This window comes from Pavona decussata, unplaced genomic scaffold (genome assembly GCF_977016875.1).
Source record: "Pavona decussata unplaced genomic scaffold, jaPavDecu1.1 SCAFFOLD_219, whole genome shotgun sequence".
Classification (NCBI taxonomy): Eukaryota; Metazoa; Cnidaria; class Anthozoa; order Scleractinia; family Agariciidae; genus Pavona; species Pavona decussata.
This window is the reverse complement of record NW_028145624.1, coordinates 1,028,502-1,046,790: the sequence shown is the minus strand read 5'-3', so window position 1 is coordinate 1,046,790 and position 18,289 is coordinate 1,028,502. Positions and strand designations below refer to the sequence as shown.

Sequence of the window (18,289 nt, the reverse complement as noted above, 5' to 3'; positions counted from 1 at the left end):
TTCAATTCTCTACGAATATTTGTCCCATGGAAACGATTACAGTGCGACTACTCCAACCGAAAATTTTTCGCAAATTGACCAATAATGTTGGAGGGATGAAACAATAGATTTCTCACAAAGTACAATTTGAAAACCTACCGTTTCAACGGTTGGAAAGTTTCAGTCTATTTCAAAGTGCAGCTTTGCAGGAATCAAGATGGAAAACTCTGTGATAACGGTCGAAATTATCCCTAACTCTTGCGAGAAGAAGTTCTTGACTTAAACCACCATGGGATGTCACAGCGAGCAATTGCAAGAGAGCCCAAAACAAGCTGTTGCTTCATCCAGAATGTGTTAGCCGATTACGATCACACCGGTTCGTCGCTCCAGCATCTCCGAGATCCACCAGAGAGAAAAATAATGAATCCTAAAGTAATCAGCTCTATTGAAACGGAGAAACTTATGAAACCAAGCGTTTACGTAAGGGAACTGCAAGATCGTTTGTTACTCGACGGAGTACTTCATCCCCTGCACCTGCCGTCGAAGTCTGCCATATCAAAGTGTATATCAGGGAGGATCTCTACATGACAAAAAAGAAAATTCAGCAAATACCATCAGAATCACAAACGAGTGACAATCGTCGATATGAATTCCTTGAAGCAATATCCGACTTGGAACCAGGTACCGTTCAGTGTTTTGACGAGAGTAGTGTTGTGAAAACAACTTCTAACCGAAAATACGGAAATGCCCCCAGAGATGAGCCTGCATTCGAAATTCAACGGTACGCTTCAATTGCTACATACACTATTAATCTGCTGCATTCTCCATTCGGCGTAGACTTTATGAACGTACTTGAAAGTCCGTCCGAGCTCCTGTTATTTTTCGAGGAAGCAGTTAATCTCACAAGAGCAGATGGATCGGCTGTGCTGGAGAGAGGCGATACGGTAATAATGGACAACTGTGGCTTCCACCATGGCCAGTTCGTGGAGCCTATTCTTACTGCTTTGTTAGCAGATTGTGCTGTACGCTTGTTCTTCCAACCGCCACATTCACCCGAGTGAAGCCTATTCTTACTGCTTTGCTAGCAGATTGTGCTGTACGCTTGTTCTTCCAACCGCCACATTCACCCGAGTTCAACACTTGCGAACTGTGTTCATGATATCAAAGAGTTTCTGCGACGAAATCAGCGCTTAGTAGAGGAAAAAACAGCTTACAAGATCTACGAGGCATGCGAAAACATAACACAGCAGAAATCCGTAAACTATTTTACGCATTGTGGATACCTTTTCTAGAACCGTAAATTCCAAAGCAAACACTTTGGTATTCCTAGTAGACTCTCAATCGTCTGAGCGCGCTGTAAATAAAATTATAGCACGGCTGAACAAATTGTGAATGACATTGAAACAGCGTGACTGTTGTTGAATAAATAAATTCTTCTTTACTTACTGACCTGCATATTCCTGCAATATTAGATATCTTCTGTGGAAGAGAATGAGAGGGCAGATATACTCTCTTTTGTCATACAAAATTGTAAAGTTGCAAAATGAGCTAGTCGAGAAATTTGCTGGGTGAATTTCACACTTGAATGATTTTACAGCTGTCACAACAGTGCTCCAGAAAAGAAGCGATACCGAAACATAATCCCATAAATTGTCGCCTTGAAACAATGTTTCACGTGCTGAAATCTAGAAACTCAAGCTTCGAACAAAGTGGTTTTGTCCCAACATTTTTCCGAAAAAATTCAATCACTCGTGACTGATAATAAATTTATGTGTGAAATCGGCTATGAAATGTGACAAAAAACGGGGGAGGAGAACTGATTTGCCAATCAAACGTCACAAACAGTTCGTGTTCGACTCTATTCACACGTGAGAAATCTGGGAATGGCGGGTCAAAACTACTTTGGTGCTTCGGAGGTCATACGTGGCGTCGTCAATCTCGCATGGATTAAACCTCGAAAGGCTAGCGCCAGAGTTTGAGAGGAGAGGCTTTCAGAGTATGCATTCGCTAAAATATATCGGGCAGAATAATCTGGAAGCCATAACAAATTCTCCAGACAAGTTGTTACTGGCAGAGAGAAGAATTCTCGAGAAGGAGCTAGAGGAGATAAAGAAGCCGTCTCTACAGCCCAAGGAACTTTTTCCATCTCCATACACTGGGTATCTGCATGTCGTCAGCCCCATTAACTCTCCTGTGCTCGTTAGCACGACCAGGCCAGGCCCAGCTTCGAGCTCATCCAACGTGCCTGTAAGTGGAACCATGTATCAACATAGCGCGGTTAACGAAAGCAACTAGTAGTCAACAACCTATCTTGAGAAGAAAAGCGGCGAACTAACGGCAAATCTCTCCATAATACAAACACAGATCAAAAGTGCCACTGACCAGCTTGAAATTGTTCGTAATCAGTATGAGCAAGCATCGAGCAAGCCTAACAGACGGAGAGGAAAACTTTGTACCCGATGTCATCAGCCGCGCCACTACAGAGCTCGCAGTTCAAACCCGACTTGTATGGACATGAAAAATTGTGGCACGAGCGAGAAACACCCAGAAAGCAAAAATGAGGTCACGGAACTACAAAAGATTATCAAGGATTTGCAGAAGAAAGAAGCTAAAGCATCAGAAGAGCTTCAGTCTTTCAATCTTGCCAAGGAACGCTCAGCCAACAGCTTTTTTGCTGTTATGGGTCCCTGACTGAGGGCCTCTTCATATGAGCCCGGTAACCGGGACGGATTTTGTCTTCTGTTCATATGGGAAATTTAATCCCGGTTACCGAGATGAAAAATGTCCAAAAGGCCCCCAAAATACCCCCGGAACTGCGTTCCGACTTGTCAGCGACCTTACAAGCCATCCACAGTTGAAATGTTTCGTCCCGGACAGTCCCGGTATCCGGGCTGCGGTGAGCGTAAAAGGAGGCATGAGTTTGCGGAATCAGTGGCATGTGGCATGACCTGCGGCATGGCATAATTATGCGAAATAGGATACTTGCGGAATGACTTAAACAAATAAATTAACTAAAGAGAGCGTTTTTTTGGGCGCCAAGCTTTTTCGATGTTGCGGAAAATGCAACAGATGGGCTGATTAAAAAATAAAAGACTGCAGCTGGGATAGAACATGTCTGATCGATGGTTAGGAAGACGTGAGGGTGAAGGAATCGATAAATATTGTTTATTGCTCTCACATTCAAGGAACATGAGTACATGTGCCTATTGAGCCTATTCTCGGACACTTTTTTTCATTTATCACAATAAATTACTTCAGAAGGGCGGGAGCAAGCTGGGAATTTCCTACTATATGGTTCCCTCCTTTAATATCTAAACACGTCCTAAAGATTGGCTGTTTGACCGCCTAAGGTTTCTCCGTAATTTTGAAAAATATTGTAGACGTTGAGGGGCCTACTGGCTCGGCAGGTTGTCCCTATTCTCGGACGTGTACGATCGTTCGCAGATGGTGAGTCGCCATTTCTGGAAAACATGTCCCCTTCATCATGTTAATATACGTCTCAAATCCCAAAATATATATAGCCAGTTTTTGAATTTAAGGGGGTAAATATCCGTCGATGCAATGTTTAACAAATTTTGTTGCTTTTGGAAATTGCATTTGTAAGTTATTCCAGCTCGCTGTCAAACCAGGTAAGCTTTTATTAGGAGAAGCTGGAAAGTTTCTTCGCTATTCCTTAATGAAACTGTTGTTGAACTTAATTTGCGTTTGGCCTTCGCTTTGTCCGAGAATAGTTTTATTAGACGCTCTGAACATTTAATGGTTAATTATTGTAACGAATAAAAAATTTGTAATAAACTCATGCAAAAAATAGGTTCTTTTTTTTCTCACCTTACATGTTTTCGGCGAGTTACGTGCGCAAGTTGAACTTGTCAATTACATGGAAGTCACAAGGCGAAAAGCGAACATGAAACTTAAATTTACTCATAGTCCCTTGACTGCGAAAATTCGTAGATTTCTTTACCCTCACTTCTTCCTAAGCAGCAATCAGACATGTTTTATCGCAGCCTTGTATTTTCTAATCCTCTTTCTGTTGTCTAGTTGTTTTTAAATATTCAGCTTGGAGTCCACAACATATGAAATATAAAATTGGCGCGAAAACAGGACCGCTCTGCAGTTAATTTATTTGGTTAACTCATTCCGCAAGTATCCTATTTCGCATAATTATGCCATGCCGCAGGTCATGCCACATGCCATTCCGCAAACTCATGCCGCCTTTTACCCTCACCGTCCGGGCTGGAGTGTTCATGTGGGAAAAATTTCCAGCTCGGTTACCAAGATCTCGGTCGCAAAAACCGAGATCTCGGTTACCGGGCCAGCCCGCTTTCTCATATGAACACATCGAAATTTTTGTAAAGGAAAGACTGGTGAGGCGAGATCTCGGAAACCGAGCCAGCCCGGTCGACTGGGCTCACATGAAGAGGCCGAAGGCCGTTATGTCGACAGGTTTTCTTCAGATAAGGACTTGATACTCTTGAAAAAAATTTTCAACAATAAGATTCCAGTTGATACCTCGCGAGATTGGGAACTTCCGAGCGCAAAAAGCACGTGAATCGTTACGCATAACTGTTTACCGTTACATGTAACTAGCTGGCGAATTCATATTGATTTAATCCAAGTTCTTGGAAAAATGTACTGTCGCGTTTTACGATATGAAAGGAATAAATGTTGTTGTTTTGAATTTTCTTGTGCTGCTTACCCGTACTTTGTGAGAAATCTATTGTTTCATCCGGCCCTCGAACGTTATTGGTCAATTTGCGAAAAATTTTCCGGGGTGGCCTTGGTTGGAGTAGTCGCACTGTAATGTATCTGTGTAAAGCTTGAAATACAAAGAATAAGGAAAAATTATTGCCCGAAACAAAGCGTTTAATTTAATTTAATTTAATTTAATTTATAAACGGCTCGTGAGTTGCCTACCGCGTGATAATGTTCCTTATGCTTGCAATAAGTTTCGGGATAAATCTCACACTTGCAGAGTTATCGGAAATGGCGCAAGACGCTTTGGACAATATTCAAACTTTCATCGAATGATTATCTTTTGCCTACCTGCACTCCGCTTAAAGAATATGTCCAACACTGCTACAGAGAAGAAGTCACTTGATGAGTTTAAAATGTGGAAAGTCCCACAGCTGAGGGAATATTTGCGAAATCGTAGGCTAAAAACAACTGGGACCAAAGCCAAAGAAGAACTAACCGCTTTGGCTTTCGGTGCCAAGCAGTTATCAGTACCTCTTAAACTAACATATAAAGTGGAAATTAAACAGAAAAAGGAACAGTACAGAAGTCTTCTTATCGTAAACGGAAAGCAATTACCCGATCAATTCACAGATCTTGAGGATGTTAGATCAGTGAAGAGAAGGGAATAGAGAAATGGCCACCTATTTTACAGCTACAAATAGCTGAATTCATACTCACAGCCGAAAAAGGGAGTGATCTCGGCAAACACCTTCTCAGTGATTATAAAGAGGGAAAAGCGTTTAGCTACTCAGTCGATTCACAGTGGCTGAAGGAAAGTTATTATTATCCCCTTTCTGACACTCATGAACTGTGCTTCTTGAAGTCCCACTCAACACCTTCACAGAGAATAAGCAATGTACCGTATAAGATGCGGGTTTGTGTCAACAAGACAAATGGCACATTGGCGAGCGCCTATTGCAAGATTGAACTCCTTGAATAGTTTCGTATTTTTTAAGAAAGTCTTAATTTTAAAACTTGTCTGGAGCCTTTGAATTGGTTGGCTTTTAAATGCGAAAAAGGGAAAAAATTCCCCGTTATCTCGAGAATCGAACCCGGGACCCTTTGCTTCTAAGTCAGTTCACCACGCCACCACACAACAAGTCCACGACTCCTAAAGGGGAGATTAATATTTGTATTTGTAAGTTGTTGAGGGTTTCGAACTATCTGGCACCCGTGGCGCTACGATTTTAACGGTCAAATTACTTCGGACCGCCAAAAAAGAATACGCGAATGAGTAGGAAACACTGTCAGACGTTTCTCCATCGTATTTTCTCCTTCCATTTTGGGCGAAATCCCTGTTGACTTGGACGACAATCTCGGCCTTGAGCGACTTTCAACGCGGCGTTTAGAGTGTACTATGTTTCGTCTGGCCAAACCAGCCTTCTTCAGGTACAATGAGAATTTGCATTCTACCTGAAGAAGGCTAGTTTGGCCAGCCAAAATATAGTACACTCTAAAACGTAATTCTACGTTGTATCGGTCTCTGCTTCTCTTATCAATGAAGTAGCGTTTCAGTAAAAATTGGAAATCATACCTGTAAATTTTTGTGGTGAGGTGGATTCCCAAAAGGGCTCAAACATTTTCCACAAAGTCGGGCGACAGTTAAGATTTGCGATCGATTTACAATGGCAGATTCTCTTCCCTTTGGAAATACCAATCTGTCCTCGAAGCGTAATTTCTTTGCCGTGAACTCTCGAATGTCCACTGTTTAAATTGCCGAGTACTCCTTGGAAACTAGATCCATCGAAATGTAATTCATTTGAGCACTATGGTAAACCGACTGTGACTGCATTGGGTCCCGTAGTTTCTTTTGTTACGTTACAGGGGCGATGGCATTGTGGACGCCGGCATCCTTTGCCAGCATCCACAGAAAGGCCGAGAAAAGAAACCTTGACAACAAATGAATTAATAAATAATTCCACGTGAGTCTTAATTATCTCCTCCCCATGACTGAAGACGTAGGTATAAGAAAGAAAAAGCATATTAAACTGGGAGGCAGGCAATAAATGGAAAAAGACAATTAAATTAAAATTACTTAACGTTTTTACGTTTGAAAAACTTGGGTCGGTCGGGCGATGAAAAATTTTAAGGGACAGTCATATTTAACATCCCATTCAGTAATTTGAGGGCGGAGATTTTTCAGAGTGCTTAAGTTGTCACTCGTATGTTGGAGATTTTGAGCCTGCAACACACTGGTGGGAGTCAGCAGCAACGAAGGGAAGTCTTGACTCCACGTGACGTTCGATTTCTGTTACAATAGGCCATTTCCGAGTTGCTTTGAACCTCATTATGAAAGCGAGGCTATGTGCAAAGTTTTTTATTGTGAAAATTAGTTTTCATTCATATGAAAACAAAACTAATTTTCATATGAAAATCTTTGCACTTAGCCTCACTTTCATAATTAAGTTTTTTTTGTCACTCTTTTTTACAATTACAAACACTACAGTTACAAACACTACAAATACTACAAATACTCTGCCTACACAACTGAAAGTACAAATCTCACACTACATTGTACTCTAATTACACAATTACTTACTGTATTTACAAGATACTTTATATAAAGTTACAATATAGGGATTTAAATTTTCAAAAATATATATATAAATTTACATAATTACATAATTCTATTTAATAGAAAAAAACAAGAACAAAAGAACAGGCGGCACTTACTCCTTTACAAAATAATTAGGATTGATATTTAAAACAGGGTTCCATTTTGCCTGGAAATGTTTTATATAAACTTAAATTTCTTTGCGAGGCTATAAGCTTTTCAATTTCATACTTTCTCTTGACTACATCTTCGAAAGGCAAAAAGAGAGGGATTTGGTTATTTTTGCGGCAATTCCACAAATACATTTTACCTAAAATTATAAGGTAGTTGAGCAGGTCAGATCTCTCATCTAATACTCCTAAAATAATATTAATATATTCCAGTTTTATTTGCTCCTCGGTTACTGTTAACCAAAAGTTTTCAAATTTAGTCCAAAAATCTGTTGAGAAAGAGCATAGGTAAAAAAATTGTTCTAGCGTCTCTCGAGAGGTTTGACAAAAACGTACAAAGATCACTTTGAATCCTTCCAATTTTTACTAACCGGGTATTCAAAAACAAAATGTCATAATTAAGTTAGCAAGAACTCGGAAATGGCCTAATGAAAACAATGACAATTTAAATAGCGCTAAAATCGAAAAGTTCTAAGGCGCTTCAGGCCCGTAGCAAGGCTAAAACAACTGAGGGGGCTTAGCAAAGTGGTTAAACAAACCTACCCCCACCCCTCCCCCCCGTCACTCAAAACATGGACTGATTAGGGAGTTTAAGATGCAACGAAAACATAAAAAAAAGTAGATTTAGTAAGTTAAAACAATAACTTTGCACCTGCATTACACTTTTTGGTTCTTTTTATTGCCGTTAATTCTTTTTCGTGGACTACCATGTGAAATTTCCTAATTTTACTTTTGAAGGAAGACGTAACCAAGTGACGAGAAATTTTTCTTTCTCTTTTAAAATTTGGCTTGAACCGGGCAGTAAGAGTCCGACTGTGGGAGCATTGTGGGACATTTGTATTGCTATAAATGATCGGATGTCTTAGAAAACAAGTCAACTCTCTCGTAAGCGACCACCCTTGGTGTACGACAAAGTGGTCTCTTACGGGAGGTGATCGCTTACGGGAAAGATCAACAAAATAAGCGTAATACTGGATTGATTGGTTAATTACATAAAAATTTTACCTTAGCAGCTAAAGTTAGGCAAATAGAAACTAATTGTTTTTATTTTTTCACATCAATTCTTTCTTCTGATGAAACTTTGAATAACAATTCGGAACAGATCTGTCCCGTTTACCTACAGATCTAATTATAGCCATCTTCTCTGTCTGTAAACTGTTATTATCTGTCACAAATTTCTGCAAGGCTGATCGGACTGCGTAGAAAACTTAACACGACAGCAACATGATAGAGACCAAACCGAGAATCATCAGAAAAGCAAAACTTTCCTTCACAAGTACATGGCCAAACCATGTTAAAAAGAACTACAGCATATCGTATCTGAAAAGATCTACGGTCAAAAACATACAAGCAAACAATCTGCAAGAAACCGCACAACGAAAATGCTGCAAGTATACGCAGGATCTGTCAGCAGTCCGGGGTAGCGTTATTAAAAATTGAACTTTTGTCACTTCTAAGTAATGATTTACTAACGATCATACGTGATTATGTTGGGTGGTTGCTTACCGGAAAGAGAAAACAAAAGAACAGGTGTAATTTCTGGCCTAAAAGTGGTTGCGGTCTCTTAAGAAATTTGAGTGGTGGTCGCTTACAAGAGAGCTCTTGAAACAGTATTTAACTGAGAAACAAAACGGTTGTTTACGAAGTGGTCGCTTACGGGAGGTGGTCGCCTACGAGAAGTGGTCGCTATGAGAGAGTTGACTGTAGTTTATTTCAATAGCTTTTACGGTTTGAGATTGGTTGATTTCGATCCATTTTGGTTCTTATTTCCGATTCACAAGGTAGGAGTGCCTTTGTTGCTGTTGTATATGAAAACAAACGGGGGGTGACAACTCTAGCAAACGCTGTTTCGGGACAAAGCCAAAATTGTTCCGGGAATCTGGATGTTTTTCCGGGAATCGGGACACTTAGAAATTTTTTCGGGAAACACGTTATAATTCCGGGACATTGCAGAAAAAAATCGGGACAACAAAGGAGATGTATCCCAAAAATTCGGGAGGATGATCCAAATTTCCGGGACGACTAAGGTTAAGACCTAGTATTGCTCAAACAGCGTTTGTTAGAGTTGTCACCCCCCGTAAAACAAACTGTTAGTCAAGGAACTGACAGGTAGTAAACCACTTTTTAAAGGTTGTGAAAAGGGACTTGCAGCGTCAGAGTTCAAGACTGATTGCTGCCCATTAATTTGGTTTAATAATTTATTTTTTGGCAGATTGTTTTTTAAACTTCCAAAAATTCTGGGGGGGCTCAAGCCCCCCCTGCCACGGGCCTGCGCTTTACAAAAGTAAAAAGAAATTCATTACAAAAACAAGGGTGTTAAAAATATGTACAAAAATTGTTCAAACGTGAAAATTAACTAGATATTAACCAAATGTTAGTAACAGCGTTCATCATTCCATCTTCCCCTGCCGTAGGAGGTTATATAGCACATGGAGAATGAAAACAAATGGCAGAAACTAAGTTGGAAATAAGTTATATTTCGGTACGCACTATATCATCATCAGACTAAAAATATGCATACAAGGTAGGTCTTTTAAAAATGGTGTGTTAACAACAATAAGAAAGCGAAACAAAAAGTGTACTCACGAGAAAAGGCAAAGTTCTCGGCTGGATTTTAATCCATTGTTGAGAGAAAGTGTTAGGCGTTTGATACGATACGTCTCGTTATATAAAGGAGAAGATTCCAGTTGTGGTTGCAGTCTAAAACTGTGGTGTTGTTGCAGACTAGTTGTGTGAAATGTTCCTTGTTACAAGAAAGAGCAGATGAAGGATTGTCAGTATTTAAAGTATCCGGTGAATTACACAAATTATAAATGAAAATTATATGTTCACAACTGCGTAAATGTTGGAATCTTCTCAACAGAAATCTTATCCTATACAAAGGGGCGTACTATATCAAACGCCTAACACCTTCTCTCAACAATGGTTTGAAATCCATTTCACAGCCCAATCAGAGAAACAGCACATCAAGGTGAGGTTGTAGTAGTATCGGTCGAAATACAACAGGTGAATTTGCTTCAGATATTCGTTTGTATCAGCTGTCAGGAATTTAACACTATATTCAATGGATTTTAGTGCAGTATGACAAATGCTCACTCAGGCGACTGTGCCTAATAAACGCCCCCATAGGTGTTTTCCCTTTCTACTTAAAGGGACAGTATCACGCTGTTTTTAGTAACACATTGAAAATCAAAAAGACGCTATTTGGTTGATAGCAGCCAAGATATAATGACAAAATTCCATTAAAAGTCTATCAGAACGGAAAGAAACTATCCACGGATATTTTCGCCGGCAGTTGGCCAAAATAAATAGTGGTTCAAATTTGAAAGCTTCTGCCAGACGTTTTCAAATTTCGTCGTCGTAACGCACTAAAAATTGCTGGTTGTACTATATTTTTGTTCAACCTTTCGTCTCAGAATCACTATTAATATTTCTTTAAATTATCGATTTAGAAATTGATTTACACAGTGTTCAAAGTTTAAATTTTGTGAATTTTGGCCAAAAATCATGATATCTCCCATAATACTGCCCCTTTAAGGACGGTGGCACGGTGCCTCCCTGAATACAGAGGTATTTTTGCGCGGTTTATGGATATGCGGGAAGAGCAGTTCTGAGCAAGGGCTATTGAAATCCAGAAAGAAAATTATGGGTAACCGCGCATTTTTTCAGATGTAACTAAGCACCAACAATTCTAGAATGCTTTAAAATACTTACATATCTAGATTTCAACAGTCTTTGGTAAGATCTAATTTCCCTGCATAGCCACAAAACGAGCAAAATTACCTTTGATTTAGCAGGCACCGTCTTTTAAAAAATCGGAGTTCCTCTACGAAGTGGAGAATTTTGTCAAGTGACATACCCTTGAGTTTCATTTTCGCTGAGGTTTTCACGTGACAAAATACTCAACAATTCGAGGAGTATCAGGGTCTTCGCCGTCGTCGGCCATTTTGAATATCGCGAAGAACTTGGGGACGAGGTTGCAACTGTATTGAATCAGCCATTTCCAGCAGAACTCATCCCAATCTCGTACCCAGAGTCCTCAGGCTCTTTGGCAAGCGGTTGGTCGCAAGGAGAGACTCTGTGGAACTTGAATATTATTTAAATTTTTTTTATTGGCTGCCTCGTAACGGCTTGCGTTGTTTACCACAGAAATACTGCGGTAATAAAATTCCAGTTCCCCAGAGCGTTCCTGGCGACCAACCGCCAACCAAAGAGCCTGAGGATTCTTTGTACGAGATTGTACCCATCCCCGCAACGCTTTTGGAAAAACAAACTGGCAAATGCCCCGTTGTGGAAACGAACCGTTCAAATACACCGCGGACCGGTGTAGAAAAAAGTTTATTTCTTCGTTTCTGGGTTTACCTTCATTGCCATAATATTTATTCAGGCCATGCCAAAGCTAAAAACACCGGGGTAGGGACGAACACTGTCGGAATTGACTGATGTATAAACTGGACTATTCTCACTGCTAAAATACTCACAAAATCAGCCGTGCGGATTTTCATTACCGTACGGCCCTCTATTGGTCCCGGGTGCCTATTTTTAAATAAAATTATTAAAATACATTCTTGAATTATCAATGTGTTCATAGTAAATTCACAAACGAATGAGTGCATGCAGAGTCGCTGTTGATAATTGTAATGCAGCGATGTACTTTAAGTGGAAATCCTTGTGAAACTTTCTTGAATTCAGTTAGCAATGCATTCATAATACATTCATGAGCGAATTAGTCCATTCATACAGAGTTGCTATTGATAATTGCAATGTGCGTGTGCTTTCTTTTACTAAGATGAAAATAAAAACATCTGTCGTCTGGATCTTACAATAAATGACCGCAGGATAGTGTGCCTGCTTTAAACAATCTTTGGGCAGATCACGAGGAAGGAATGCATTGAAACTGAAGATCGAGAGATCACCCATTGGCGGCTCTCTTCCAAAGCAGCACAGTCTGTCCTCCGTTGATCAAAATGTGTTGATCAAAATATGTTGGCGGTTTTTTGAGGAGAACTTTCAATAATTTGCTCTTGTGAGAATTAGAACTGCAAAGGACTGCCTTCTAACTAGCCGAATTCGGCGTGTTAAGTGTGCCGCATGAATGTGCCCTTAAATTTGCTTCTTATTTAAGGGAAGCAGGGAAACGCAGCGATAAAAGAAACTCCTGAGTTGAGAGAAATGCAGAAAGTGATCCGAATTCTTTTGCTAACGTTGATAACAAAATACCGTTCGTAATATTACTGTAACAAAAGTATACGACAAGTTTTAACACAATTTCTGACATTTTTGCAACTCGTGACAACTCTTTTAGGGTGCGTTTCTTTGGGAAAATCCGAATGCGGATTTTTGATCAAAGATCAATCGGATCAAGGTGCATCAAAGGAACCGACGAATCCTTACCCAGAGTGGATTTGTCGGTTCCTTTGATATACCATGATCCGAGTGATCTTGGATCAAAAATCCGGATTCAGATTTTCCGGCCAAAGAAACGCACCCTATGTCTCTTCCGAAGTTGGTGGTGTTTAGTTGGATGGTGACAAAGTTATGAGACTTTAAACATGTCTCATATGCAAACAGTCATCCCTTATCCACCATACTCGGCGAACAAGATGGCAATTGGTACACTTACCCATAATTCTTAGCGCACAAAATCTCTAAAACCGCTCAAAAAACTTCAAACCTAGCATGCACAATGTTGTTAGTACAGCGACGAATTTCGTAAAAAAAAAAAACAGATATGGCTTTCTATGTGCCTTTTGGCTTTGTTAGTTTATTGTGGTAAAATGTACAGCCGCCATCTTTTTTCCGTAAGGTGAATTTCGGGGAGTTTTCCCGACATATTCATACACGTACTGTTTAAATGTTTTGCTATGTTTTTTGGTACAGTCCTTGTTGTTTGTTCTTTAGCTTGAAATGATTAACCGAGGACAAGACTAAAACCAAGCCCATCACGGCCACTGTAGCCTCAACCGAGGCAAATTTATAAGTTCAACATATTAGCTAAAACCAGAAATATAGTTAAGACATTTCTGTGGAAAAAAATTCCCAAGAAATAGTTTGGGACCTGCGATTTTAAACACGTTAAAAAAGGATTTCGTGATCGTCAGCTCTGGTGGTTTTACCGGAGTCAGATCCAGTGGAAGAAACGCGAAAAGCAAGGACAAAAATCTATTCGCTCAAGGAAGGGTGCATTATTTTGTTTTCTTTACTTTTAATTGTTATTGTTCAGATAAAAGTTTATTTTGTCTTAGGGCCTGAAAATACATTAAAAACGATAAAAACTGCAAAAGTAAGAACAATTACTGATTCCTCACACCCTTAGGCTGTTCCCGATTGGTGGCCTCCGTGGAACATAGATTAACTGTGTTAAAAACATCCCAAACCAACACTACTGATACCTTTGACTTTCATGAAAAAATCTACCGATTAACAATCTTAAAAATATAGTTTGAATAAAAAGTTTATGAATATAAAATTAAATAATTGGCTAAACAAAAGCATGATATTGAAATCAATATAATGTGTGTTTTTATTTTTCATTTATTTTTTGTTTAATTTCTCTTAATCTGATAAAATGTTAATTGGTTGTTTTTAATTTTTATATTTTTCTTAGTTTGGTATTCTTGTATTCCAGCTAAAACTGTAGGGATTTATTAGAGGAAAAGCGATGCCTTCTAATCGGTGTAAAACGCGCGTGTTCATGTTCAAATGCCATTTCAAATCTGGAACAAAAGCTAACTAGGAGGCCCAGTTACAGCTAGGACAAAGCGAAAGACAATATCTTTTCCATTGTACTGTCAGCTTGCATTTACTGAATTTTCCCACATAAAATTGTCTCATGTCTCATGTTGAGAAATATATCAGACAATTGACTGCTATTCTATGGCAACTTTCGTGTCCGCCATTTTCCATGCCGTATCATGTCATTTTGGCTTTTGTGTTGTCTTTTTTGTGACAACATTGGGTAATTGAAAAGTCTACGACAGAAACAATATTTTTGACAGCACAGAAGCTGTAGCAAGGTTTCTCAAATCGCCCATATTGTTAATCGAGAGGTTTTAAAAATACTGTCCTTCCGTCTTAAAAGTGTATGCACCTTTCTTCGACATAGAGGCTAATGAAACGTTAAGAGTCTACGAAAATTTAAGTCCATTTAAAAAGATATTCGCAACAATATATTAAAAATTGATGGCCTCAGGGTACGAATTTAAGGCTAAAAATAGTAGAAAAGGCCACAGATTTTTCTCATCAATATTTAATCACTTCTTGTTGTGATAATACTGATTTCAGTAGAACACTAAGACCAGGGATTTACCTTGTCAAGCTATTATTACATTGAAGAAACTCCTTATAATTTAGTCAGTGGAATTAAGCACGGAAAGACCCGAAGGCTTCCAATATTACAATCGCTCTTTCCTATCTCTATATCTACGGACCACGCTTTATTTAAGAAATTAAAATTTCTGAAGGCTATGATATAAGTTGCTCTATACAGAACTTGCTTCAAACAGGTGCAAGTATAAATAAGAATGACAAACTTCTCAGCGAATCGACGGTAATTACTCTGCAAATGTCCCTGAGGTTTCGCGTAATTATACCAAGAATTCGACCAGATTGTGATTACAATTCATAACCCTTTCAACGCCGAAGAACAAAAATGGCTGGCGGTTTATACGCAGAAACTGGGTCGACTTTATTTGCGATTTGAGCCGAAAAAATATGGAAAACCTCGATGCTTTGATGGTTGTTGCTCTGTACATTTTCTTGCTTTACGAGATTTTCCTATGCCTAAGGCAGAAGGTAGCCAAAGATGACAGCAAGAAGCTCCGTATCAGAACTACAATGAGCCCACGACTTCGAAAAGGCAAGGTTCAGGAGTTTAGCGCCAAAAGAACTGGTAACCGACTGACTTCTGCATGCGAGTTAGGACGACCAACCAGGACGAGTAGCTCGCGGCATTTTATACAAATGCGGATTCTGGGAAGACGTTAACCCAGAATTACTTAGCATACTAGGAATTTATTTATACTATATTTCCGGCTCCGTCTGAACTGGATCAAAAGTATTCCTTCTTTTACTCGATTTATGCCATCAGCAGTCGGAACAGCTCGCATGGAGTGATTACGTCTGTCTTCAATCGATCGACGCAAACCTTACGCCGATCAAGCGACATTTGACACGCAAAAATCACTGGAAAACTGACTCGAGATCGCTGTATTCGTCGAAAATAATCACCAACATTATATATGAAGAGCGCATGCCCGAGCCTTGTGCCTCATTGGTCGTGCAGTGGGTGATGTCATCATTTATCAAGTAGGCCGCTTCTTTTTCTATTAAAAAAAAAATTAAAATAGCGGATTCTAGTCAAGGCCCATCACGATAAAAAACAGTGAGATTAAACTTATCCGAAATAGTGACATAAACTAAAGATGACTGAGAAGCTTACTACATTAAACGGGCCCTTATCAAGTAGATAAACTGGCTTAAAGTTGCAAAGTGTTTCTTGGAAATGTGCTTCCGACAGCTAACTAATTAATGAGTTTGATTATCCTTCCTGAGTTTTGTTTTCATCAGATGACGATTTGTTTCTTTTCAGAGCTAACTTTAACCTTTAGGGAAGTAGTCGCATATTTTCGAATTTAATTTTGACCTCATCAATTTTTTTCTTTCGCATGGTTCAATCTATCCTTTATAGCTTTCAGAACCTTCTTTGTCTGATTTTAATGGCAAGTACAAAGTAAAATACATTTTTTTAACTGACTTACTGGGCTTTTTGTTGCAAGCGAATCAATATATATAATTACTGAAGGATTCTATGTCAGGTTCTTTCGCATAGAAATGTCAAAATATGATGTTTTAATGAGGATAACTGTGCCCTTCCTAGCTTGGTAAGGCATTGCTCGGCAGTCGCTTTTGTTTCATATCAGGGAGTCAGTTTAAGAAGCTACTACAGCGACGACAACGAGAACGTCACAAAACAATATGATTTAAATGATGAAAACAAATGCCCTGCACGTGTCCTATAAATTTTGGTATTTCTTTGCTGTACGGACTCGGCCAACCAAGAACGTGAGCACTCGACGGTGAATTTTTCATTGTCTGTCTCAACGTGAACGCCGTTGCCACCTATTCTGTTACAGGATAGTTCGGCTACATTGTACAAGTTGAACGAATTGGAATAATCTCTTAGTAGTACAAGTAACGAGAACTTATATTTTTTCAAGCGAAGTTTTCGTCGGTGTTGCTGTCGTGGTTTCTTAGATTTCCTTATTGTGTGAAAACAGAACATCGAGTCCAGCTCGAGGCCTGTATTTCCTCCTGGGCTGCATCATTTTTAAAGAACTGGCCTTGGCTTTCAAGGCGCCGTCATGGACACTTTTGTGATCACAGGTTTTTTTTATTTTCTGTGGATGTTTTTTTTCAAGAAGATTTAGCGTTATTGGGGACCACAATACTCATCTATGTCTATATAAATTTGTGAAATCCTACATTATGATAAAAGGTGAGTAAGCAAATTACTCATCCATAGCTAATGTACATGTAGTCTATAATCTGTGTGACTTGGTCACAAATCTCCCTCAGCAAAATGCAGTGCGACAGGCGACTTCAGGTACTTAAGGCAGGCCTTGCTATCAACCCTTTTTAAAGGCTTAAAAGCCCCAACATTGATCAACAACTAACCTCTCTTAACAGTGTCACCGTTTGATCAACCATTCAGTTTATGAGAATAAAGAAATGATCAGCAAAATTTTAATGTAATTTTTAAACTTACTCTCCCTACTAGTAGTATGAGAAATACATGAATGACTGTGAGGAGAACATGATTGTTGATACTGGGGTCTAACGGATTAAAATTTTGGGGAACGTTCAACGGGATTTCTTGGAAGAAAATCATATGGCTAGTAAAACGGTTTTCTTTTTTTGTGAAGGATACTTTTAATACAATGTGAGCCACATCGAAACATTTATTGTATCAGAAAGTGTCGTTTTATTCAATATAATTTTTTTGAGGAATAGAAATAAATGTTATAGAATGACGCAGATACTGATACAAGAATCAGTAGGCCAAGTAGAAGACACGCTTCACGATTCCAGCCGCCACGAGCGACATGCTTGTCCAAAATGGCCAAAGTACGCGGGTTATCCTTCTCTGACTAATATAATTTTGGTATCAAAATAATTGCTAGACCCTAGGCTTTCGAAATCCGCTCGTACTTTTGGCCAATACGCGTATGCGTTGACTTGCAACCGCTTTTAAGACTGTCGCGTGCGTGGCAGGCATACAATTCCCTTAGAGAATTTAGCTGGAGTCTAACTACTTCATAAACAAAAGTACGCTGCTTGCTTTTCGCAAATTTGAAACATTTTAACATTTCTGCATAGAATAATAACCAAACAATCGAAATCCGAGCTTCATTTTTAGAAAGGTAACCTACAACGACGCGAAAAGTAACATTTAGCTGAACATTTTACTGTTTTGGGCCTAAGGTCAAGCAGTGGGCGCGTGGCCAAAAAATATTATAAGGCAGATGTCACCAAATAGTTTGCCACGGTAAAAAAGCTGCCAATAAAATGATTCTAAAACTCGTTAACATTTTCTATCAACCTTAATAAAAGTTGTTATTGACCGGGATCCCGTTCAAATCTGAATTTTTTCCAGGCTTTCTTTTCGCAACTGCTTAAATAAGTTGCGTACTAACTTTCTGTCTATTTAATCTGTCACCCGAAGTTCAAATAATATTTTTCATATATTCATATTCATTTATTCATTTTTCACGGGTATATTCTGAACTCACAATATGACCAGCTCTTAGTTGATAGAGCACTGCACCGGCATCGTAGAGGCCACGGGTTCGAA

At 39.2% G+C, this 18,289-nt stretch overlaps 1 protein-coding gene across 1 annotated transcript; it reads left to right on the top strand.

Annotated features, from left to right (window-relative positions):
* The first annotated feature begins 563 nt into the window (after nucleotides 1-563).
* Nucleotides 564-1,040, top strand: LOC146459414 (uncharacterized). Its single transcript, XM_085089529.1, has one exon. The coding sequence runs from the start codon at nucleotides 564-566 to the stop codon at nucleotides 1,038-1,040; it is 477 nt and encodes a 158-aa protein (XP_084945655.1).
* Nucleotides 1,041-18,289: the final 17,249 nt, after the last annotated feature.